Here is a 25,441-nt window from a genome sequence, read left to right as displayed (position 1 = left end):
CTTCTTTCTGAGATGCCTTGTCACATTGATTGTTCATGGTGTTTAATGGACTATTTATCTGCCTAGGCATTAATGGAAGTGTATTCTGCTGTTTTTCCAGAAAGAAGATTTATTATATAAAGGTCTTTCTTTAGCCTACTGCAAAGAAGGTGCTTTTCTTTTGGTTTCCAGTAGGTGGCTTGGATCCTGCTTTATATAAAGCCTGAAACATGCCTTTTAATTTTCTTATGGATATTTAATCACACTCGCTATCCTCAGTTTTAGTCCCTGTCAGTGTCAGCAATGGTCTTGGCAGCATTTGCTCAGATTCCCCTGGGCTCCGTGGTGATTGGTCTTGGTGGGTATGGGGGGAGGGCCTCTCTGGTTGGGAGTTGGGGGCTGCAGCTCAACCTCGGTTTTGCAGACAGGGCCGGTAAAAATCAACTCTTGTTTCTCTGTTGTCCCATCCCGCTTCTCTGCTTTCTGCCCTGATGACTAGGCCCTGCCACTGGCTGTGTGGAAGTCACAGCACTCCCAGGCAGGGCTGCTCAGAGAAATCACTGCAGCTTCTCCTCTCCTTCTCCTCTTGCAGGGAGCTCCAGAGGCTGTGAAAGGCATCTTCTTTATTTTTCCCAATCCACCGCCCGACACCCAGGGTTCTGACCTGTGGTAGCTCTTATGTGCAGATCCCATGCTCAGACGTGCTGGTATGCAGTTTAGGTGTTTTTTGTTAAGTTTTAGATGTTCAGCTTATTGTTGTTTCAAGCGGAGAGATCTAAGGATATTTCTCACTCTGCCATGTTTTTCCGACCTGGGTTCAGTCACGTATACCGTCTAGATGGTCCCCACTGACATGTTGCTCTCTTAAAGTCTGTGTCTTTGAAAATGCTTCCTGGGTAGAAGGTACATTCCCTCTTTTAGCCTTTTTAAAGCTATGAGATAAAAATAGAATAAGATACTCTTCCATAATAAGCAGGCTGTATTCATAGAGATAATTCCATATAGTCCAAAATAAATATTTAATGTGGATCAATAAATAGGATAAGTAAGTCTTCACATTATTCTCTCTCCAGGTTGCACTAAACATGTTAATCCAATAAAGGCCAAGTGTCTCCTCAGTTGGGGTCCTAAGCAATTTAAATCTTTGCAAAGTCTTAGAAATATGTTTTTATCATTTCCTTAGAATCCACAAATTAGTGATAGACAATGCTCTCACTGAGGATGAAGGTGAATATGTATTTGCACCAGATGCCTACCCTGATACTTTGTCTGCCAAAGTTCGCGTTATTGGTGAGTAGATAAAAGAAATCTTTGCAGAGTTGTGTTCTTGTATTTTTGTTTTTGCTCACCTTTCTCTGTTGTACATCATGTCTTATCTGTGATCTTGGCTCTGAATAAGTGTAACATATTCAAAACTATGTGATGTTTAAAGAAAAAAAATACATGGATTGGTATAGATCACTAATCATAATCATTGATTTTTAAGAAGTCTTACAATGAACTAATTTTGCAAGGTTGCATGCACCATCTACATTAATTCCTCTTACATTCTCTTTGGCCAGATAAAACATTCATTACTACCAATGTTTAGCTCTAGCTAACCCAGATATTCACATGGAAATTACTGTCTGATCACAAAGGCCATATTTAATATTCTAGATCCTCCTAAAATCAACCTGGGTGGTCTCGATGCTGACAATACAGTGACAGTAGTTGCAGGAAACAAGCTTCGTCTTGAGATTCCCATCAGTGGAGAACCACCTCCTAAAGTCATTTGGAGCCGAGCAGATAAGGTTTGTTTTACACACACACACACACACACACACACACACACGCACACACACATGCACACACACACTGTCCACCCCATTCCCTGTCCTACATTAGTCAGATAAAAGACGAATACAAATAAATGTACAGGGGTACAGCAAAGATGTGATTCTTTTGATAAAGAAAGCACTAATTTTCAGGTAAATATAATAATCATTCATTTACTTTTCACATTTCTGATTGCCTACTATGTGACCAGGCATGTTTTTATGATGCAGTGAAAAAGAGTCCCATCTTTCATTTTAATGAGTGTCAAGGAGTAGGTAAAAGAGAACTAGACAATGCACTATTAAATATGTAGATGGGCAAAATTATTTTGCATAGTAATAAGTGCTATGAAGATAAAAATAGGCTAATATGATTATTAAATCATTGTGTGGTGAATGACAACAGCTGTTCTTAATGACAATAAGAAACCCATTACATGATGATCAAAGGAAAGAGATTTCCAGGTGATGTTATTGCAAGTGCGAAGGACAAGGGGAGAGATCAAGGTTGATGTGTTGGAGGAATAGAAAGAAAGCTACTGTGACTGGGGCAGAGAGAGAGAGAGAATAATAAGTTTGGAATAGTAGAGTAGTACCAGCTCTAGCGTGACTCTATGTCTCCTTGTATAAAATGTTTTATGGACAGTAAAACTGTTCCATATGAAACTATAATTTTAGTTACATGTCATTATAGATTTGTCAAAACCCATAGAATGTGCAAAACCATGACTGAACTCTAATATAAACTTTTGACTTTGAGTGATAATGATGTGTCAATGTAGGTTCATCAATTGTAACAAATGTGCTGCTCTAATAATGAGGGAAGTAATGCATATACAGGGACAAGGGTTATATGAGAACTCTCTGTACTTTCCATTTAATTTTGCAGTGAACCTAAGTCTACTCTAAAAATAATTTCATCATCATCATCATCATCATCACTGTCAACATCAACATCATCATCAAGGAGCTGGAGAGTGTTTCCTCCCTTTCTATTTTCTAGAGGGGAAAAAAAATATTATTGAGCTATGGGACAACTTCAAGCAGTCAAATATAGTCTAATTGGAGTCCCTGAAGAGAGAGACAGAAAAGTATTTAAAGAAATAATGGCCAAAATTTTTCCAAATTTGATAAAAACTATAAAATTCAGATATAAGAAGCTCCATAAAAACCAAGCATAAAGAGCATTAAGAAAATGACACCAAGACCCATCATAATCAAATTGTTTTAAACCTGTGATTAAGAAAAAAATTTTAAAGTAGACAGAGAAAAAGTCACATTTAATATACAGTAGCAAAGATAAAGATGACATCGGATTTCTGTGGAAACAAGGTAAAGTGAAAATACGGTGGGGCAACATCTTTAAATTAAAAAAGTATCAACCTAGAATTCTATACTCAGAAATACTTTTTAGAAATGAAAGCAAAATAAAATTTTTAGATATATAAAAGCCTGAATATCATCAGCAGTCCTACACTACAAGAAATGCTAAAAAGTCCTAATACCAGATGAAAACATTTTCACAAAGGATTGAAGAGTATAAAAAATGATAACTACATGGATGAACATATTAGAGTTTTTCTTATTATCTAAATCTCTTTAAAAGATAATTGACTTGAAAATAATAACCATGCACCGTGTTGCTTATACTATAAGTGTAAATAAAATTTATGACAATAAAATCTTAAGGTCAAGAGAGGAGAAATGGAAGAAAGGATTAGGAGGGGTAAAGTAGAAGTATACTATTGTAAGTTTCTTTTCTATATATGAAATATTACTCTATAATGCGAAGGAAGACTATGAAAAGTTAAGGATATATATTATAAACCTTAAAGGAACCATGAAAATTTTTTTTAAAAAAAAGATTTATAGCTAATAATACAACAAAGGACAGAAAATGCACTAAAAAATTAATTAATCCAAAAGAAGACAGAAAAGAAACATGAAGAAGAGATGGGACAAGTGGAAAACAAATAGCAAGATATAGAATTGCAAAAAGAAATATATAAATTAGAGGTTTCAATACTCTTCTCCCAATAGTTCATTGACCGAGAAGACAGACAATCACTAAGGATATAGAAGATTTGAAGAATATCGTCATCCATCTTGATCTGATTGACATTTATAAAACACTTCATTGAACAAACCAGAATGGGCATTATTTTAAAATGCACATGGGAAATTAACCAAGATAGACTATAAAAGTCTCGATAAATTGTTAAGAATGCATGTCATACAAGGTATGTTCTCTAACCACAATGGAATTAACTAGAAAGCAATAACAGAGCGATATCTGGAAAATTCCAAATATTTGGAAATTAAGTGACATTTCTCTAAACAACTCATGGATTAAAGAAGTAATCACAGGAAAATCATAAAATATTTATGATGATACTACATATCAGAATTTGCAAAATGCCACTGAATCAGTACTGAATAGCCTTCTATCTACTAAAGAAATGAAATTTGTAGTTAAAAACTTTTCACAAAGAAAATCTCAGGTCTAGATGGCTTTACTAGAGAGTTCTACCAAATATTTAAGAAAGAAATAAACCAATTCTACACAAACACTTCCAGAAAACTGGAGACTAGAGAATAGGAATACTATTAAATCACTCTTAAAGGCCAGTATTACTCTCATAGCGAGATCAGAAAAAGACATTACAAGAAGAGAAAACTATAAACCAATATCACTCATGAACATAGATTAAATTTCTAAACAAAATTTAGCAATATGAATCCAATAATATATAAAAGGGATAATATATTATGACAAAGTAGAGTTTATCTCAGGAATGCAAATGTTTTAACATCTGAAAATCGATTAATATAATTTACCATATTAATATATTAGGTGGGAAAAGTATGATCATCTCAATAGAACAAAAAATATTTTTAAAAAGTTTGACAGAATTCAATATCCATTCCTAATATGTCTCAGCAAACTAGGAAGTGAAAAGAACTTCCTCAATGTGATAAAAGACATCCATGAAAATCTTACAACTGTCATATTACTTAATGTTGAAATATTGAACACTTTTCTCCTAAGATCAGGAATGAAAGAGAGATGTCCATTCTCACCACGACTCTTCATCTTTATACTGGAGGTTCTAGCCAAGGCGATCAGGCAAGAAAAAGAAATTAAAGACATCTATATTGGAAAAAAAGAAGTAGAAATGTATGTATTTGCAGATGACTATCATAGATGTAGAAAATTCAATGTAATTTACAAAAAAAATCTACCAGAACAAATAGTCACAGTAGCCTTATTTGTAATAGTCAAAAGCTGAAAACAATGCAAATGTCCATCAACAAATGAATGAATAAACAAATTGTAGGATATTCACACAATGAAACACTACTCGGCAATAAAAAAAGAATGAAGTACCGATATATGCAACGATGTGGACAAATCTCAAAATAATTACGCTAAGTGAAAGAAGCTGCACACAAAAAAAGTATTTTTAAAAGCCATTAAAAAAAAACTGACAATACCAAATGCTAGCAAGGATATGGAACAGTTAAACTCTTTTACATTGCTAGTGGGAATTCAAAATGGTATATCCACTTCAGCAGATAGTTTAGTAGTTTTTTATAAAGTTAAACATGTCCTTACCGTACAACTCTATAATGCTATTCCTATGTATTTACCTAACAGAAATGAAGATGTATATCCACATGAAAATTTGTACATGAATGTTTATAGCAGCTTTATTTATACTTTTTAAAACATAGAAATAACCCAAAAGTCCAGTCGTACAAACATACAGTTTATACATATGCAAACCAATTGCACATGCACTGTGCAATGGACTACTACTTAACGATAAAAAGGAATGTGCTAGTAATATATGCAGCAACATGGATGAATCTAAAGAGCATCATGCTAAGTCAAAGGCAGATTCAAAAGGCTACACACTGTTTGATTCCATTTAAGTGGCATTCCGAAAAAGGGGAAACTATAGAGACAGTTAACAGACTAGTGGTTCCCAGGAATCAGAGTATGGGGAGAGTGGGTGACTGCCCAGGAGCATGAGGACACTGTTGGAGGTGATGGAAATAGTCTGCGTCTTGATTGTGGTGGTGGTTACACGAAGATAGAAATTTGTCAAAATTCATAGAACCGTATATCTAAAAAGTATGAATTTTACTCTATGTAAATTATAACACAACAACAAACAAAATAAAATATAGAAAACTGAAGAAGATAATGGAACACCACCTTAAATAAATATTTTTCTTTTCACCTTAAAAAAAGTAGAACATCTTTTATAATCTTAAAATTAGAATTTGGCTAATATGATGAAAATTTGTTCTATTATAAAACAAGAATTATGACAACTATTTCAAGTATTCTTACTCTTATTACAATCTTAGGTTATCGAAGATTTATGAATCCTAATCCAGAGACGAAAGAGTAGAGAGTTAACGATAGTTAGTGGCAAATTACCCAGATTACCTAAAATTACCTGGACCGTCTCTGTTTCACCTCCTTGTATATTGGCTGTTCATTGTCGTATAGAAGATATGAACTGGGAATAAAAAAAAAAAAAAAAGTAATGCTTTAAATTTCTAGTTTAAGAAAAAAGGAAGGAAAGAAGTGAAAGAGAAGGAGGAGGAAAAAAGGAGGAGGAGGAGGAGGAAGAGAACAAGGAGAGGGAGAAATTTTTAAAAATATAATAAAAGTTTCAACCTCACTGTTTTACTCTGGGATTTAGATGTCCACTCTTTCATGTTCTATCAAAAGCGAGGGGAATCAATACTCAACAACTTGTATGGAAAATTAGCATTGCAGCCTTCTTCAAACCTTTTCAATATTTTTAAGTTTTCTAGACATCTAAAGAAATGAAAAAATTACTATTTAGTTTCTGAAATGAATTTTTAAGTTTTTCCGATTTCATATAGAAGGAGACTCTTCTCCTAGAATGACACTCTGCACCCATATTTTTCATCCTCCAAATTTCTCTTTAGCGAGTTAATGGTTAGTGGGCTTTGGAGTCAAATCCCAGTTCTACCACTTCTTAGCTGTGTGGCCATAGGCTACAGTTTTCTCAAATGTAAAATGGGATAATACTTTTGTCCTTAGAGTTGATGGAGGGTTAAACTAAGAGCATGCATTTTAGGCATTCATGCTCTTTCCAGCATGAAACTACAAAGGCACTCTGAAACAGTCCTTGTTGTTGCATAGGTCATGCCACATTTCATTGCTTTCCTCCTTAGGCTATTACAGAGGGCAGTGGCCGTTTAAGAGCAGAATCTTATCCTGACAGCAGCACTCTGATCATTGATGTAGCTGAAAGAGATGATTCTGGTGTTTACAACATAAATCTGAAAAATGAAGCTGGAGAAGCACATGCAAGCATCAAGATTAAAGTTGTGGGTAAGCTCTCTGGATCAACAAGCTTCCAGAACCAAACTGATATGTCTAGATACAGAGTAGACTTTGTCAGCTCTTGATTCTCTCGACTTTGCCAAGTAGCCAACAAAGAAACATAGCATAGCTATATTTTATAAATCACTCTTTTTTCCTACCTCACCACTTCTTTTCTTTTTTTTCCCTTCTTCCTTTCTCTCCTTTCCCTTCCCTTCCCTTCCTTTCCTTTCCTTTCTTCTGTTTTTTGTTGTTGTTGTTGTTGTTGTCGTTGCACGGAGGCCGCATTGCAGAAAAGAGTAGCTGAGGCAGCCATTTGGGTGGCTGGTCATTAGCTCTCCACAGTTATATTCCTTTTCAGTGCCCTCTGAAACACAATTGCTAAATAATTTCCCATATCACAATCGCTGTAGATGAGTGAGATCTGTCTTGGTCCTCAGCCAACCATCTAAGTGCATTTTTCCTAAGCGTGAAACCAAGTGAAATGAATCTAGCAGATTATTGGTGATCCAAGGTCTCATGATCTCTTCATCTCACTTCAGTTTTCCCTTAAACATATTTCAAATTGACCAAAATTAAGGTCAATTTAACAAGCACTGAACTCGATTTACAAAATGTGGTAACTTGCCGTATTTGACTTGGATTTCTACCAGTCCATATCTTCAGTCTTCCAACCGATGTAAAATTTACAGTAATCAGTCCTTGATTCAGTTCTACTGGAAGTTTACTTTGCAGTGAAAAAACAAAAATAAAAACAAAAAACAAAATCACATTCGATATTTAGGCAATAATTTCTTAGTATTTTCAAGGTAAAGAACAAGAGTCTTAGGTTCCATGTGAGATTTGTTCTCTAATGTTGTGACTGAATACTGAAATGAAGGATTTCTAGTTTTCTTTTTATTTGATATACCTCCTCTTATCTCATATGAAGCATAATTTTTTGCCCAAATTAATCATTAAGTGTATTTCAGTAAACAGGCAAAAGTACTCAGAAACACTGCTTCCATGATTATCATCAAAAAACATGCTTTCCAATTAACATTTTTCTTTATACACACTCTCTGTATTTTATTCTATTTTTTTGCTGGCTACAGATATCCCTGATCCTCCGGTGGCACCAAATGTGACAGATGTGGGAGATGACTGGTGCATCATGAAGTGGGATCCTCCTGTCTATGATGGCGGGTCCCCAATCTTAGGTAACTGCATGGTGGTCAGTCTGTGGAACTGCCATTTTCTTTATGCACACTAGTACAGAGTACATTAAAAATAGGGCATTTAAAATAAAACCTATTATGCTGTGTTTTAAAATATCCATTCAAAGTGAAATACTATATTTTAGGATGTCCTGTAAATACACAAGGTTTTAATATCTCTGATGAATATTATCTGATCGTCTGTTCTCTCTTTTTGGTTGACATTTGCATTCTGAATATTAAGTTTGAAATATCATGAGTCTAACTTTAAGCTGTTCTAGTCAGTAAATGTCTAGTTTTGTAGACTTACGTCTATGGAGGAATTTCTTTTAGAGTTAAATATTTAGGAGAATTTGTTCCCCCTGTCAAACAAAACCTTTTTCTACTTACTAATAATGAAACTCACAAAACTGGATATTCACCCGTTTATACATACTTTGCTGAGATTCAGAGCCAAATCTTTTGCTCAACTGTATCTACTATGTAAGTTGGTATGACCAACATATCTGTGATATACTTTTCTCTTTTCTTCTTAGTACAATTTTAATTTTTTTCTAGTCTTGTTATTTTTATCTAGATCCTATGATGTTACTATTTGTATTCCTTATAATCTCTCTCAAACAACTGATGAAATAAAGTTGGTTAAAAATACATACATACATAACTTTCACTTAGAGTGCTGAGAATATGGGAAAAGTTAAGAACTTCTAATATCTGACAAAGTTTAATTTTGGAGACCAAGTTAAAAATCTGTTTCTATTTTTTATCACCTGCAGGATACTTTATTGAGAGGAAAAAGAAACAAAGCTCCAGGTGGATGAGGCTGAATTTTGATCTCTGCAAAGAAACAACTTTTGAGCCTAAAAAAATGATTGAAGGTGTGGCCTATGAGGTCCGCATCTTTGCCGTCAATGCCGTCGGCATCTCCAAGCCCAGTATGCCCTCCAAGCCTTTTGTTCCTTTGGGTGAGTCAAGAGAGATGTATCTTTGTCGTGGAAATCATTGCCCCAGATTTTGATTGCTTCCTTCCCACCTCTGACTGGAGCAGACATGGCAGCTTCTTAGAGCGGTGCGTGAGCTGGAGATGGTTAGGAGCAATTTTCTGTCTAAGAAACCAAAAAATGACATTGGTATAATTGAAGACCTTCCTAATGCAGGTCCTGGAATTCATTACCAGAATTCCAATGACAGCTGTGGTTGGCTCTGGTTTCCCCTCCCTTCTGAATCCTTGGACACATGACCACTCTCCATTTGTACTGAAGATATAACCCAGCACCTTGCTATAAACACTGTAACTTAAACATACTGAGATCTGTTCAGCAAAGCACACTTGAAAACTAGTCTTTGCTTTACAATCTTACCTTAAATGTTCTCTATTGAACCAAAAAATTCAATTCAGCAAAGACAAAGAAACAGAAGATGAGAGGTCTTCACTATTTTATGGTAGTGAAAGTTCTTTTTTTCCAATAGAAAGAAAATTTAATGCAAGAGTTTGCACTTTAAAATTAGTTATGAGAAATTTACTGTAGATCATTAGATGCCAAATTTCGACTTTTCCCAAATTCCTTGGGCCTCCTAGCCTCCCACACCGACTTCCCAAATTAGAGGAAAAGTGTGGCAACATTTCTAAAATTTTCCATGTCTAGCAGATCTTTGCCTTCTACACAGCATATGCTCAAGGAGTCTTCATTGAATTTTATTAAGACATGGGTCTTCTATGTATATTTTTTATTTGTATCCTAGCTCATTTTATCACCATTCCTTGTGCCATAACTCTACAGTTAATAATGACTTCTTTTTCTATCTCTTTTATCTTTGAAGCTGTAACCAGCCCTCCTACTCTTCTGGCTGTCGACTCTGTAACTGACACCACTGTCACGATGAAGTGGCGGCCCCCAGACCAGATTGGTGCAGCAGGTTTAGATGGCTATGTGCTAGAATATTGCTTTGAAGGAAGTAAGTACAACTCATAGTTAAAGTGAATACCATCATCAGTAGGTGAGATATACTCCCTCTCTCTTTCATTTCTCTTGCTTGGGAACTCATCTCCTTCTCACTGAAAATGACAACAAGCCAAAGGTCATCCTTCTAAGATGGATAATCATTTAGCCCTTCTTTGGTCCTAGAGGCTAACGAACTGAGATCTCAAAAATGTCCTAGCTAGGCTGCCTGGTTGGACAGCACCATTTATCTAAGACATAGGAGGAAGGGATGCTGACAAAACTTGAGGGACTTCCACTAACTGAATAGGTGGAATTAAATTGTACCAAAGCAAAATAAAAGTCTAGTTCAGATGAAGCAAGTTGGAAATTCTAAACCCTACATTGAGCAGAGGTCAGCTATCTAAAGAGCTGCCTATTTCTGGGTAATAAAGAGAGACTATATATTTGGCTATCTTGTGATCATCCCCTGCCTTCTTAAAGGGGAAAAAAAAGGAAAGAAAAGAAAAGAAAAAGAAGAATCAAGGACAACTTTCAGTATTTAAAGGAAGAGTATTAAATCCCACATGGTGTAAGAAATAGGTTCAACATACGGCTTGGGTATATAAAAATTTAACCGCTTAAATTCAGGGGCAGAAGAAAAACAGGAAAAAAAATGCTGATAAAAATAATAGAAAAAGGGAAAATGACATAAGAAAATATGAGCCACAGTGTACCTAAAACTAAAAAGGATTTGAAATTCACTTAAAGCTTCTTGTTTTTGTTTTTTGATTTCTTACTTGTCATGGTTTAAAAATGTATTAATCAAAACTGCCCAAACTCTGGACTCAGGCTTCATTCTAGATGATGATAGACAAATCATCCTCCAGGGAAGCACAAATGATGAGCCAGGATGTAGCCTCTAAGAAAATTCTTTGAATCCCAAGCTTTAACATGAATTTTACATGATGGAAAGAGAGGCCACAAAACACATTTGGGATATTCAGAAGTGTGAACACAAACGCACCCCACCAGGAGGAAAACCTCTATGGAGAAGAAACGTCTTATGAAGAGAAAACTGCTCAGAAAGAAATCCCCAGCCCCTGGATCGGGGAGCCCATGGAAATGACCACCGCTGGTGGGGAGGGAAGAAGAGGAGGAGGCATGAAGCATCCTGGTGACACTCGGTTCCATGTACATGTGCTGCGCTCACAGAGCACTATGTTTATTTTTCCAGGGCTTAGAGAGCTTCTAACCAAAACCACTGGGGACATTGTAAGAAAGTTCCCAGAGTTATCCCAGCATGGGAGGGGGGCAATGTCACTAATGCAACAGGTAAATTCTTGAGCGCTTCAGAAAATGATTTATTCCCATTCCACTACCCTCCCCTCATTTCAAAAAATCATGAGCACTTCACTCTGTTATTTATATTGCCCAGCCAGCAGAATTTCCCAATCTTGTGTGTGTTGTGGCTGCTGACCACAAACCTTTTGTGTATGTATGAAACAGAGCAAATTCTTTACTCTTTTCTTTCTGATAGGTTTAAAAAGTAAGAAGATACAGCAAAATGATAGATGGCTGTCATTTTGATGTTACCCACCTTAGATAAAATACAACGAAGTGTATTTTACATGATTTTGTGTGTGGTCTGTGTAGATACATATGTATATACATATATACATATGTATATGTACACAGTCATTATTATGTATATATTTTTGCCACATAACGTTTTGGAATTAGCTTTCTATGGAACGTGTATCTTTCTTCTTGCAGTCTTTTCCTACTTCCTTTATGTGGCTGCCCTATTCTTCATTCTCTTTTAATGGCTGTTGTCCTCAAGACTAATTTTTTGTAGTGTTTAATGCTTTTCGATATGTCAGGTTTTATTCTGTAAGAGAATTCTTTCTTCTATAAGATCGTGTGTTGGTTTTGACTCTGCCTTTCTCACGTTTTTGGTTTTTTTTTTCTTTAATGCCTGCAGCACTTTACTCTTCTTTGTTTTCTTCCTTCACTCTCATTCCTTCTTCTCTTTGTTTCCCTCAGTTAAAGTGGTTCAAATGTGAAGGGATCGGCTATTTCTGTTCCCCTCTGATCTTGTCTCGTCCTTTTTGCTCTTGAAATTTTGTTCTTCGCTCTTTCGTACACATTTCCTCAGTCTCCCATTTTCACGCTCTCATCAATATCTCTTGACTATGAAAATATCAACACTATAGTTTTCAAAGAGACCATTGGCTTAAAGGTCCCTCTTTTTCATTGGTCCCTCTTTTTCAAAGTCCTAAGTATTTTTATCATCCACGTGCCCTCCCAGCCACCAGGATATTCTGGCTTTCTGCCCCCTTTCCTTAATATTCCTAGAAGGGTTGGAATAAAAGAGAGAAAGTTCCTAGGAGGCCAAGGCAGTCCCCACTGTCCCAGTACCTAGAAATTCATCATCCTAAACCAGTGGGATAATGCCTATGATCGCTCTGTGAGCCAACAACATTCCCTCCACTCCTGTGGAATGCAGGGACCCAGGCAGGCTCAATTTGTTTCCTTGACCAAGAGGTTGTTGTCATGACACCCAGGGGGCTGCCTCCTCAGCTGCTGGGTTAGTTTCCATTTCCTTTGAGAACTAGAGCCCTGGTAAGACAGGGTTGGCCTTATTAAGAGTGCCCTCACTCCCAGACTGATGCATGAGCCCCACTGTGGGAACACTCCATTCTCTGGGGACTCTGGGGACCCTCCCTGGCTTGGGCGGCAGGGACAGGAGCAAGAATAGACTGTTCCACTGTGTACTGCTTTCCTGTGGAGTCCAGGACCTGCTCCTCCTTTCTCTTCAGGGTCTTGCTTTGTTCTTCTCTGCATCTTGCCACAGCTGGAGATGCTCCAGCCTCCTTTCTCCTCCTCTTCTCTGCGGTGGGTGCCTCATTACAAAAACCAGTCTGAACAGAGCAGGCTGTGTCTCTCCTGAGGAATCTCCCCCCTACCCCTAACGTGTTTGGTCTCTTCCGTCACTGCTCTGAAGACAAATATCTTTGCATACTTTGCATACTTTACTAACAGAGAATGCTAACTACTGATACGATATTCTTCTGGTGTGAAAGTGGGTGTCTTTAATTAATTTTAATGACGGATTCTCAAAGGTACATCAGCAAAACAGTCTGATGAAAATGGGGAGGCTGCATATGATCTGTCAGGTAAAGTATTCTATGAAAGCTCTCAAACTTTCTTACTCTATAAAGTTTCTGGGAATGTTCCATGACTGAGCATGAAGTACATTCACCATCCACACACACAGAAAAAGGTCTTAGAGATGGTGGGGGAGGGTGGGCCATGAGTTAATACTTTGGGATCCAAGCCTTCTTTTTTCCTGTGGGCATAATGCATATAAACTTTAGAAGCTTAAATGTTTATTAGCCTCGGATGCGGGGTTTAAAGTCTCTTGATGTTGTAGACAAAGGTATGAAAAGCTTTAAAAAAAATATCAGAATTTTTAATTGAGGTGAAACAGTGGTGCCAACTCCTTATGCAGTCTTGGCTCCTGAACTGTGTTTCCACTTTCTGTGAAAACACGCTGCTTTTCTTCATGAATGAGGGCGTGGTCAGATTCCCAATGCTCACGTTAGTGTCTCATAAAAATAAACCAGCCAATAACAAAGAGATTATATGACTATAAAGGTAGGTGTCTCTCGTTCATAAGAACAACATTTTCTTGTTTTTCTGAACCTTAATATATATGGTTAGCTATATATCATGATCACATCCATCATTATAAAACTGAACTGGAATAAAACAGCGCAAAATTCTTGGGGACAGTTACTATTACTCAGGAGGCCCCAGTATATGAATAAGAGGTTTTTCAGAAATAGCAGAATCTGATCATCATTCTTGTTATTTAAGTTAGCCAGGCTAGGCCATTTTTTCATTTAAATATTAAAAAATGCCCACCCATTTAGTAGTCTGAATCCAGGGCAAATGATTTAATTATGAGTAAAATACTAATTCGGAGTCAACTGTACCGGTTAGGATGATTTCTTTAACTAAACACCATTTTCTCCTTCTTTTTTCAAAAATGGATTTTAGCTGAGGAATGGATAGTTGCAAACACAGATCTGATCGACAAGACCAAGTTCACTATCACGGGTCTGCCAACGGATGCAAAGATCTTTGTGCGTGTGAAGGCTGTGAATGCAGCCGGTGCCAGCGAGCCCAAGTACTATTCTCAGCCCATTCTTGTGAAGGAAGTCATAGGTAAGTGGCAAGCTTTTCAAAAGTTCTTCTCCATTTCACGTTATCTGTTTTTGTTTTTTGACACCATTCCTCAGAACTTCCTAGTTCAGCATCGCTCCTTTGATGTTTTATTAATGCCTCCTGGGAGTTAGAAATGAACAAAAGAGCTCTTTTCAGACTGTGTGGAGGTCAGCCCAGAGGTTTATAATTTGGTATGAAGATCAGTTCATTAGCCTCACAGGGTCCTTCCCACTGACACTGACGAGAGAGTGTGGATGCAGCAGTGCAAATAATTCCTACAGTAGCAACCCGGCTCAAGTGGGTCTGCAAGTTCAAAATCATTTTTATTATAGTATAAACACATGTTTGACATCTGCTCTGATGGTGCGAAAGCAGTGGTGAGTAAAACTGCTGGTGCCTTAGCCCAGATCACATCAGTCCCACCTCACTGCCATGCACTCGCGGTTAAAATAAAAGGGCTAGTATTGCCTTGGAGTGTCCTTGATGTGGCTTAAAAATGATTAACGTTACTAAAGCTTGTTCCTTGAGTACATGTTTTTTCTATATGCTGTGACAATGAAATGAAAAGTATGTATAAAGCCTTTCTGTACAATGATTGTCTCTAGGAAAAGCCCTCGTCAACTGAGTTAGAGGCTGAACTAGTGATTTTTTTCATGAAATTCCGTTTTTACTTGAAAGAATGACTGCATTCCAAACAGTGTCTGCCAGACATTTTCTTGAAGTTGAATGGAGTGAGCCTGTCACTTCAAGAAAAACATTTTACAGTATTTATTGTCAGCTTGTCAATGAAAAAAAAAATGAACTTTTGAGCAAAAATTAGAATTTTGGAAAAATTGTATTTACCACCATGGACTTGACAGTTTTCCAATACTTAAAAAGTTTTCTGATAAAATATGTGGTGATATTATGTAATTTTTCATATCGAATAATGTAATATGTCAATATTTGGAAGATCTGCCATAATTCAGTGAAAGGGTATTTTCTAAATGACCAATGCAATGTTAAAAAATCATGCATGGGTAAAAGGTACATTCAAAATACAAGATAGATCAATGGATTTTAATGTAACAGTATGAAAAGTTCATTGAAAAGGTTTCAGATTCCACATTATAGCTCATCTTTAAGAAACTACAATTTATCATGTTTTAGTTTAGGAGCAAAGAAGAATATCTACAATTGTCTGAAAAGTTTATTAAAATATGTATTCCTCCTATCTGTGTGAAGCCAGATTTTCTTCATACTCTTCAACCAATATAACATATTGTAATGGATTGAAGGCAGAAACAAATGAGAGTCCCACTGTCTCTGTTAAGTCACACATTAAAGAGATTTGCCAAAATATAAAATAATGCCACTCATATCACTAAATTTTTGTTAATATAAGACATGGTTGTTTCCATTAAAATGTTATTTATGGTTTTCTTTTAAATGAATAACTAAGTATTTCAAAATTTCTCAGTTTTAATATCTAATATGATAAATATTGATAGATACATTTCACATAAACAAAAGTTTTGGGGGGAGGGTCGTCCTTGATAATATTTAGAAGTGTGATTGGGTGCTGAGGCCAAAAAGTTTGAGAATTGCTGCTCTAGGGGGAAGAACACTGGACTAGGGGTCTGGATATATGGATCTGTACCATGTTCTCCCACAGACTTATAGTGTGACTGAAACTTTTTGTGAGTGAGTTAGGGGATGGATGGAATGAATGGAAGGAAGGAAGGAAGGAAGGAAGGAAGGAAGGAAGGAAGGAAGGAACATGCACATCTTCTTAGCAGATTCTGGTGACAGTCTACATAAGATGAAACCTCATTTATTAACTATGTGGTCTCAGGCAAGAGACTTGATTTTTATGAGCCTTAATTTCTTCATCCACAAACGTAGATAAAAATAGTACTTACCACGTCAAGAGGCGTGAGAATTAAATTAATCCATGTTGCTTGTTTTTTATTATGATGATGGCTCTGTTTGCTGCAGAACCTTGCTGAGCCTTTTCCTCGTACATAAAGTTAGGTACTTAGAGGATATCTAGGTTCCCTTCTAACCCCAACGTTTGGTCATCGTCATCATCATCATTATCATCTCTAAATTTTACTGAGCACTTACTATTCTTAGCCATTATGCTAAATGCTTTATGTGGATAACCTTATTTAACCCTCACAATAATCTTACAAATTAGATGCTGTTATCATCCTGATTTTACAGAACAGGAGTCTGAAAAAGGCTCTACTATGTGTCCGATCTAGGACTCAAACCCAGCTCTCTGACTGCAGTCCATGCTTGTAAGCAGAGCATAGACACTCAAGGCTGACTCTAGGCTCTAATCCTGGCAGTGTTGCCAAGAGCGATTTACTTAAACTCCTAAACTTCAGTTCTTTATCATAAAGTAAAAGCAATACCTAGCCCCTAAGGGGGATGTGAGGTTTAAATTGGCCTTTTCATGAAAAGCATTTAGCCCAGGTTCTGTCACGTACTGAGCACTCAAGTGATGAGACCTGCTTCATCCCTGTGAGCCTTTGACTTCCTGCTCCTAATGGGTTTTCAGCAACATATTCTAGCATCTTCATGGTGTTTAATTAATGAACATTAATATACAGTAGGCTAGGGTTCCTATCATGTATTTCACTGCAGTCACATAGGGAGAAAGTTACTATCAAATTCCAACAGAATTACCCAAATAGCAGGTTTTAGTTGCTAAAACATTTTGTTTTCTTTTGTTTTTCTGGTAAAAAAGAAAAAAAAGAAAAAAGGGCGGTCCTACTAGCTAATGTAGTGTCTATAAATTTTTATGGAGTGTTCATTGGAGAATATTCTCACTGTTGGGAACTGAAAACTAGGTCCCAAGAGAAAATTTGGTGTTTGTCTATGCAGTTGCTTTAAGCTAATAACAACAATAAAAACAGGAAGTTGCGGTAAAATCAGAGAGGTCAAGGATAAATTTCGTTGTGTTAAACTGTTAAAACATCTCTTTGAAGAAAACATTTGGAACCAAAATTATATAATCCGTTAGTGGCACAGCTAAGATTTTACTGCAGAGACACGAGCACCATGGTACCCAGTGAGCGTCACGCCAGTATGCACACATAAGGCTACTTCCAGTGTAATATACTGATCACAATATTGTGCTATTTTGCTCTCTACCCAGAGGCTCCAAAGATTCGCATCCCAAGGCACCTGAAGCAAACCTACATCCGTAGAGTTGGAGAAGCCGTCAACCTGGTTATACCTTTTCAGGTAATAATTCAGGGGTCACTCGTTTTCTCTTTCTAGTGCTGGGGTGTTTAAGAAGCAGAGTCAGGATTTCCTCAGAGGGAGATAGGTAAACAATGGAAGAGATTTGGGGAGCGATAATTTCTTGCTGTAAAAGTAGAGAAATCCATAAAACTCTTGTAGATTTTCCTTCTCCATGAGACAAATGAGATCTAGTCTTGTCTGAAGCTCAGGGACTGTGGTGGGGCAGGGAAGAAGCATCGGGGAGATACCGAAACAAGAAATGCTTGAAGATGCTTTCTGGTCCTAAACATCTGTAAAACTGACCTTCATTTGGAGTGACATTCTCAGTATAACAGTCAGGAAAACAACATGGGCTTGCTTCCCACAATTACCCCAAACCAAACTAAATTCCAATAAGGGAGATAACTGAGTTTTGATATCTCTATGCCACGAATTGAAATACATGAACATTGCTAAATCATTACTCCAGCAAAAGAATCTGCTGTTTACAAGATTAACCAGGCTTTTCCTGCAATAATCAGTTTCAGACACACACATGCGTGTGCGCGCACACACACACACACACACAGGCTGCACCACCACACCCTTACTCGCCTGACTCCTTTTTTGCCTCTAGACAGCACTGTTTAAGAGAACTTTCTGCGATGAAGAAAATGTTCTATATATGTGCTGTGCAGTATCGTAGCCGCCAGCCACTGGCTATGAAACACTTGAAATGTGCATCCAGGAATTAGTGCCATTTAAAAATTTTCCTTAATTATGATTAATTTGAGTTTAAATAGTCACATGTAGCTATTATATCACACAGCATAGCCTTAGAATTAGAATTTAGGTCCCTGCACGCATTCGAACACACACACACTCACGCACACACACATACACGTGTGCACGCGCACACACACACACGTGTGCACATGCACACACACACACACACACACACACGGAGTTCATTCAAACCCAGGGTCCCCATGAAAACCAAGCTAACTGGACAGTCAGTTCAGGCCATCCTCAATGCACTCAGGCCCGCACCTTAGAAGAGGCAGTTATCTTCTGCATACACAGTGCGTGAAATCAGAATGAAAGCCAAGGAGGATGCGAGTGTAAACACAGCAGAGGAGGAAGAAGTTGACCAGGCAAGTTCCTCCCTCTTCTCTTCTCCCACTGCCTCAAATAAAACCAGGAGGTGGGACAAGGCTAGCACTCAGGACTTACCTCCAGCCCTGGACCGGGGCTGCTGAATCATTTCTAGGGTTCATCCCAGTTTCTGTCACTGGTCTGGGAGAGGGAAGAGCATGAGAACAGGGACCTCATGGGTATGGCAACCCAGGGGTTGCTCAGCTGTCTGGAAGCTGGTGACAAGACTGTGCCACGTTTGCATATTTGTGTAACCTCTAGAGTTTTCATAAACATTTTCTCATTTGATTCTAAGAAACACCTGGTGAGGCAGGAAAGGCAGATTTCCTTATCCCCTCTTGAGAAGGGAATAAGCCGACGTTCAGAGAAGTTAGATGACTTGCCCCAGGTCACACAGCAAGTAAATGGTAGTGCCAAGAGCAGAGTCTCTATCTCCTGACACTTAATCCAGTGTCTTTTTTCTCTCCATATGTTACCAGAGAACTCATTTTTTCCCCCAAGTAGCTAATAGCTTATTGTACATTTAAGAAAATTAGATCTGGAACTGTTTTTCCATATCCTTAACAATATTGTTCTCTACTTCCCACATGCAGGTCTGAACACACCCAACCATTCTTCAAGCTCTGTGGGCAGGAGTTTGATGTGTATCTCTTACGTTCCTTATCATAACTTGTCAACAAGTCACATTAGGAACCTACAGAAAGGCAGAATCTCACCTGATCTAATTAATGCATGGTTTCTGTCTGCAGAGTGGCCTGGGTGCTCAGGAATCCTAGGAAGTTCCTTTGTAATATAAACTGAAACTCATGTCCTTGAATGAGGTTATAATTTCTCAAATACAGTTTCGGCAGTGAGAGCAGAGAGAGAATCACAGACAAGTCTGAAATCAACAGCACGGCTGGAATAATCATTAACACTTAGATGGAATAATCATTTACACTTAGATGATATTAATAAAACTGATGCACAGAGAGTTTAAGTAACTTTCCCAAGGTCACATAGCTATTCAGTGGTGGAGTCAGGATCCAAATACAGATTCCAGGGACTCAGAGCCCATGGTCTTAACCAATATGCTGTATTGTGCAGGCTTTGGAGCTAGAGAGACCTGGATGTAAATACCTGGTTCCAGCGCTCACTTAGTTGCAAGGCCTTGGGTAAATCATTTAACTCCTTATCCAAAAAACAATGATAATGATACTATCTTAATAGGAAGATTAAGGAAAATAATAAACTTCACATACCTAGCGTAGTGCCTTGTACACAGAACATAATCAAGGCAATAGCGAGTATTACTGTTACTGCTATACTCACCCCCCACCAGATTGTTTTCCAACCTTGCCTAGGGTGGGGGAAGCCACTGTTATTATTTGTAATGCTGGAAAAAAAAAAATCTTAAGACAATCTGATTTCCCTTCTCCTCTACTTTTTCTGTCTTTCTTTTTAGGGAAAACCAAGACCAGAATTAATTTGGAAGAAAGATGGTGCAGAAATTGATAAGAACCAAATAAACATTCGCAACTCTGAGACTGATACAATCATATTTATCAGAAAAGCAGAGAGGAGCCACTCCGGGAAATATGATCTGCAAGTCAAAGTGGAAAAATTCACGGAAAGCGCATCTATCGATATCCAGATTGTCGGTAGGTTTGGAAGCAGGAACTAGAACATTCTGTCCAAGCAGTACATTTGGGTTAATTGTCATTAAGTCTAGAGTAAGAATTTGTGTTAGTCTGGCTCTACATAAAATTCTTTTTTTCATCAAAGATAAATTAGTAAGATTTGTTACCATTTCAAAATAATGTTTCACCGAGTAAAGGACTAATCATGGGAGATTTAGGGCATATATATTAAAGAAAATTAATGTTTATACTTTTTAGTGAAAACCTTCTGCCCTACAATCCAATTCTCTCCAACTCCATTTCTCAACTCCTTGTTGATAAAACTATTTCCTGTATTGAATTCAAATTTTTTGTTGCATAAAAAACTTATAGATTCTAGACATAGATTAACATGCTTCTTACTACACCTAAAATTTGCTAATAATAAAATTTTAATGAAGAATGTTTTTTTTTTTCAATGTAAGGAAGATATACCTGAACAAACTTAAACAGTTAAACACTAAATTGATTGATATTGCAGGGCGTGTTATATACTTACCTGTCCAAATAATAAGGTTAGTTCTTACTTCTGTCCAGTGAGGAAAGAGAGGGAAGATCCCTTACAGATGGGCCCCTGTCACTTGAATGTTCTATTAGTTTTGCGATGTCGAGAATAAATTTAAGAGCAGAGCAGGGGAAGCCTTGTTTCCGGTCAATTTTATTATAATATTTCAGCACATTTTCTGAAACTAGACGTTTTCTCACCACAGGAGCAACTTCCTGTGGCAAGGCCTTCCTTGGGTGGAAGTTCATGGGCTTTAAACTAAGTACTTCTTTCTCACTGATTAAACCATTTTTGATTTTTGTTAAGTCGAGCAGAGGGTGGAATATTAGTCTGTGCCCTTGGATCTGGCCTGGCTCCATTCTAACGGAAACCCCATGGAAGGATCTGGAAAAGCACTTCCCTCTAAAGCACAGGGAAGGACCTTTTATTTTTCTACTTGGCCATGTAGTTATTTTGCCAGGTAGTTATATGTGCCTGGCACATCCCTTGCAGACTCAGACTATTTAATAGTAACAGTCATTATTCTAATTATTTTATTAATCCAAATATATGTGTCTGCCATGACAGCGAACATCTAGCAATGTCACTTACTGTCAGGGATCAAGTGTTTGACAAATCAGTGTGATCTTTGAAGACAAAGTAGACTTGGGTGCAGCTTGGACTGGGACCAGATGGCTGTCTGTAGGACAGGTTGGTGAAAACAGGAGCTAGAAAACTGTAGTTGAAGAAACTGGTTGTTGGTGGTAGTGGAAAGAAAGGGAAAGTTATTACTGTAGTTTCCCCCACAGACCCATAAAGACAGCTTGTTAAATGGCATTTAAAAGAGAGAAAAACATTACCAGAAAGCATGCTAGAGTTTGCTTAGAATTGCATTTTAATACCTAAAAAGTATTGCAGGGCAGAAGGAGAGATATTTGCACTGAGAAGGATAGTAGATGTGAACTTTCTCTGAAAATTAAGAAATACTATGTAAATATATAATGCGATTATTGTCCTTCCTTGCACCTCTGTGCACAACTTGGGGGTTGGGTGGGGGAGGCAGGTCCTGCCAATCAAGACTTAGTTTTCTTGACTCTTTGGCCTTCATGAACATAACTGCAATTTACTGGAAGGTCAGAGGTCACACAAATTCATGTCATACAGAAAGTAAAGTGAAAAGACCATTTTCTCATGAATGTACTTTACTTACATAAAATGGAAACACTTGATAAATACAAATAAATCTTGGAGGGGGAGTTGGCAGAGTGATTAAAAATAAATTTTCCTCACACCCATTATAGGTGCCTTTAGGGTGCAACAGGGAACCCACTCACAGGCTGTGGGATCAGGGCCTCTCGCCAAAAGCCAGAATTGCTCAGCCCATGTGGGCTCTAAATTTCAAGTTCAGCATCAGTTTACATTTCCAATTAGGCAGGGTAAGCCTTGTGAGTCAATGCCAGTAGCCAGCCCCTGGAGGGAAGGTTAATAGGGTTTGAAGTTTCATTAAAATTTTGTTTTCAAAAGTTTTTTCTTTCCATGAAGGCGGAAGTCAAGAGTTTCCAGATAAGCTTAGCTGGAGTGCATTTTACTTCTCTGAAGTTAAGAAATGTGGGTAGAAATGCAGGGAAGAGAAGGACATTTTAACATATCCTCTTATAAAAGGGTATTAGTTGGGAAGGAAAATCACACCATGATTTCATCCCATAGACCGTCCAGGGCCACCCCAAATTGTGAAGATTGAGGACGTCTGGGGAGAGAATGTTGCTCTCACATGGACACCACCAAAGGATGATGGAAATGCAGCCATTACAGGGTACACGATCCAGAAGGCTGACAAGAAGAGCATGGTAATGTCTGGCTTTCTCTGGTGCAGCAGCAGCAAAATCACATTTCAGTAGAAGGGGGAGGCGTGAGGTCCTCTCTTATGAGGAACCCATGCGGAGTGCGGAGAAGTGACACAGCCCAGCAAAAAGGGTAAGGTCTTTGGAGCCACAGAGATTTGGACTTGAATCCCAACATTGACACTTAAGACCACTTGTACGTGGACAATCCTTTAACCTCTTTGATCTCCATCTTCTTCATCTATAAAGTAGGGACATGAACACTTACTTCGTTTGGTTATCATGAGGCTAAAATGATATAAAGCAGCTGGCACAATGCTCAATAGAATTCAATAAATTCATTCATTCAACAAATACTAACTCATTCTGGATTCTGACTCAGATTTACACCCGTGCATCTCTTTCTCTTTGTAAAATAAATGTTGGATAGTATGGACAAAAAGATACCAGTTAGAAAAGAACGATTCTAAAGGGAACAGCATGTGCGAAGTTCCTGAGGGAAGGAGCTTAGGGTGTTCAAGAAGCAACCCAATTGGAATATGAACTATTATTACTCATATTTTATAGATAAGGAAACAGAGGCTCAGAAAATATAAATGACTTCCTCAAGATCACCAGATTCTAAATGTTAAAGTATCGGTCTTCCTGAATCAGAATCCATCTAATACACCCACTACTGCCCTGTGTGTAAGTGAATGAATGAATAAATGAATGTTTGGACACAAAATGGCATAGAGCCACTTTTCACTCTTATAGGAAGAGTAAAACATAATACTGAATGATATTGATAAGAAGACTTTCGACACTTATACTGGTAGATCACAGTAAGAACTTAGATTACGAAATTACATAAGGTTAATAGAACAAGGAAAGAAAGTTGAGAAGGGCAGTTTAAGTAATAGAATGGATTTCAAGCGTCACCTTTCCATAAACTTTGTCTAGCCTGTCTTTTTTTTTCTCCCCGGTGGGTGTTACATGGCAAAACAAAATTTGTCATGTAAGTTATAGCAACATCTTTCAGCTAAACCTGGATAACTTGAGAACTAGATCAACAGATTTCTTTGCAAGGGAAGTTCTGCTTATCTCGGATTTCTTTAGCAATGAAGGCTCTTCTTCAGACTTTGGTCCAGACACCAGAAGTGAGTCCAGAGGTACCATTTTTCCTTCAGGTGACACTCCATTCTTCTACCTCTATCATATTTGCCCAAATTTGTCTTCATAGATACCTAGTAAAGTCCAGACGGACCAGGACTTTCCTGCTGCTTCATGTGACTGAGGTCTGCCTGGTGATAGGGGACGATCCCTGACCCCTGCATCCCTGTGTTTCTGTTGCATTTCAGCAGAGGCAGACCTATGGACCAGAAGATGCTCACTCTGCCCAGTGCGCTTCCCAGGAGATCACTGTGCCATTGTCTCATTATGTCTATAGTTACTGTTCTTCACTTAAATTCCTAGAGTCATTCATACCTTCCATGAACATCGTTCTCACTGTGTGTGCCAATATACTTATTTATGCATTCGTTCACTTATTATGTGTTGAGCACTGTTCTAGCTGCTGGATTTAAAAAAAAAAATAAAGAAAGAAAGAAAAGATAAAGAAAGAAAAAGAAAAGAAGGAAAACACAGCTCATATTCTTAGAGCACTCACAGTCTAAGCAAGAAGAAAGACATGAAACCAAATGATAAAAGAATATAATAAATGTTGAAATAAAACTTTGCATAAAGTGCTTTGGGAATAAAGGAGGGTATAAGTATATTTGTCTACTGTCTTAAAAATATACGAAATACATATACAATGATGGTCCTTAAAAGTTACAAGGAAAATCCTTTACAAACTTTTTGTCAGCAAATGTAGTTTTTCAATTAGTGGATTCTAGTGGTTGCAAGATAAACTTTGAAATCACTATTTTTCTTGGTATGATGAGGAAAAATTGAAAAAAAAATAGTTTTAGCTTCTCATTCATTCATTCAGTCTAATATTCAATAAACATTTATTTTTGCATAGTATCTACTATGTGCCAGGTCCTATGATAGGCACTGGGGATACAAGAGGTGAAAAAGAAAAGTCTGTATTTACCATCATGATGTGTTCGTTCCAGTGATGGGCAGAGGTAGAGAATAAACAAGTAAAACAGTAACTATATAATTTAAGGTACCAAGTTCTGTGAAGAAAACCTTAGCCAGCTTAAGGTGACAAAGTGTGACCAAAGTAGAGTAATGAAAGGAAAAGAATCTGTTAATAAAAATTAAGCAAATTTGTTGAACGACATTAATTTTTATCTAGTGATTTAGCATCATCTTTTCCTCAGAATAGATATGTTGGCACTAAAATTCTATAATGACATTTTGTTATACAAAAGATAGGTAGACAGATAGATGATAGACTCTGTACAATTATAAAGAAAATATAAAGGTAATTGTTGACATCTAGGGTACATGATTGTAATGCATAGATGCAAATTAAATTACATAGTCAAGTATAGATCAATTATAAAGTGTTAAATTAAATGTACATTATGATTACTCTCAATGTAAAAATTGGTGCTATTTTTCTTTTAGCTAACGAAACATCTGT

General features: G+C 37.4%; 1 protein-coding gene across 1 annotated transcript in view; it reads left to right on the top strand.

Annotated features, from left to right (window-relative positions):
• MYBPC1 (myosin binding protein C, slow type) overlaps positions 1-25,441 on the top strand; it is a 70,579-nt gene that overhangs the window by 36,818 nt on the left and 8,320 nt on the right. The window contains exons 16-25 of the mRNA XM_015591446.2: positions 1,163-1,269; positions 1,639-1,772; positions 7,017-7,176; positions 8,262-8,366; positions 9,140-9,328; positions 10,185-10,319; positions 14,348-14,515; positions 17,661-17,749; positions 20,328-20,523; positions 22,733-22,872. Of these exons, the coding sequence (XP_015446932.1) occupies positions 1,163-1,269; positions 1,639-1,772; positions 7,017-7,176; positions 8,262-8,366; positions 9,140-9,328; positions 10,185-10,319; positions 14,348-14,515; positions 17,661-17,749; positions 20,328-20,523; positions 22,733-22,872 (1,423 nt within the window). The remainder of the gene's footprint in view (positions 1-1,162; positions 1,270-1,638; positions 1,773-7,016; positions 7,177-8,261; positions 8,367-9,139; positions 9,329-10,184; positions 10,320-14,347; positions 14,516-17,660; positions 17,750-20,327; positions 20,524-22,732; positions 22,873-25,441) is intronic.

This window comes from Pteropus alecto, unplaced genomic scaffold (genome assembly GCF_000325575.1).
Source record: "Pteropus alecto unplaced genomic scaffold, ASM32557v1 scaffold94, whole genome shotgun sequence".
NCBI lineage: Eukaryota > Metazoa > Chordata > Mammalia > Chiroptera > Pteropodidae > Pteropus > Pteropus alecto.
This window is presented reverse-complemented; position numbering and strand designations above follow the sequence as displayed.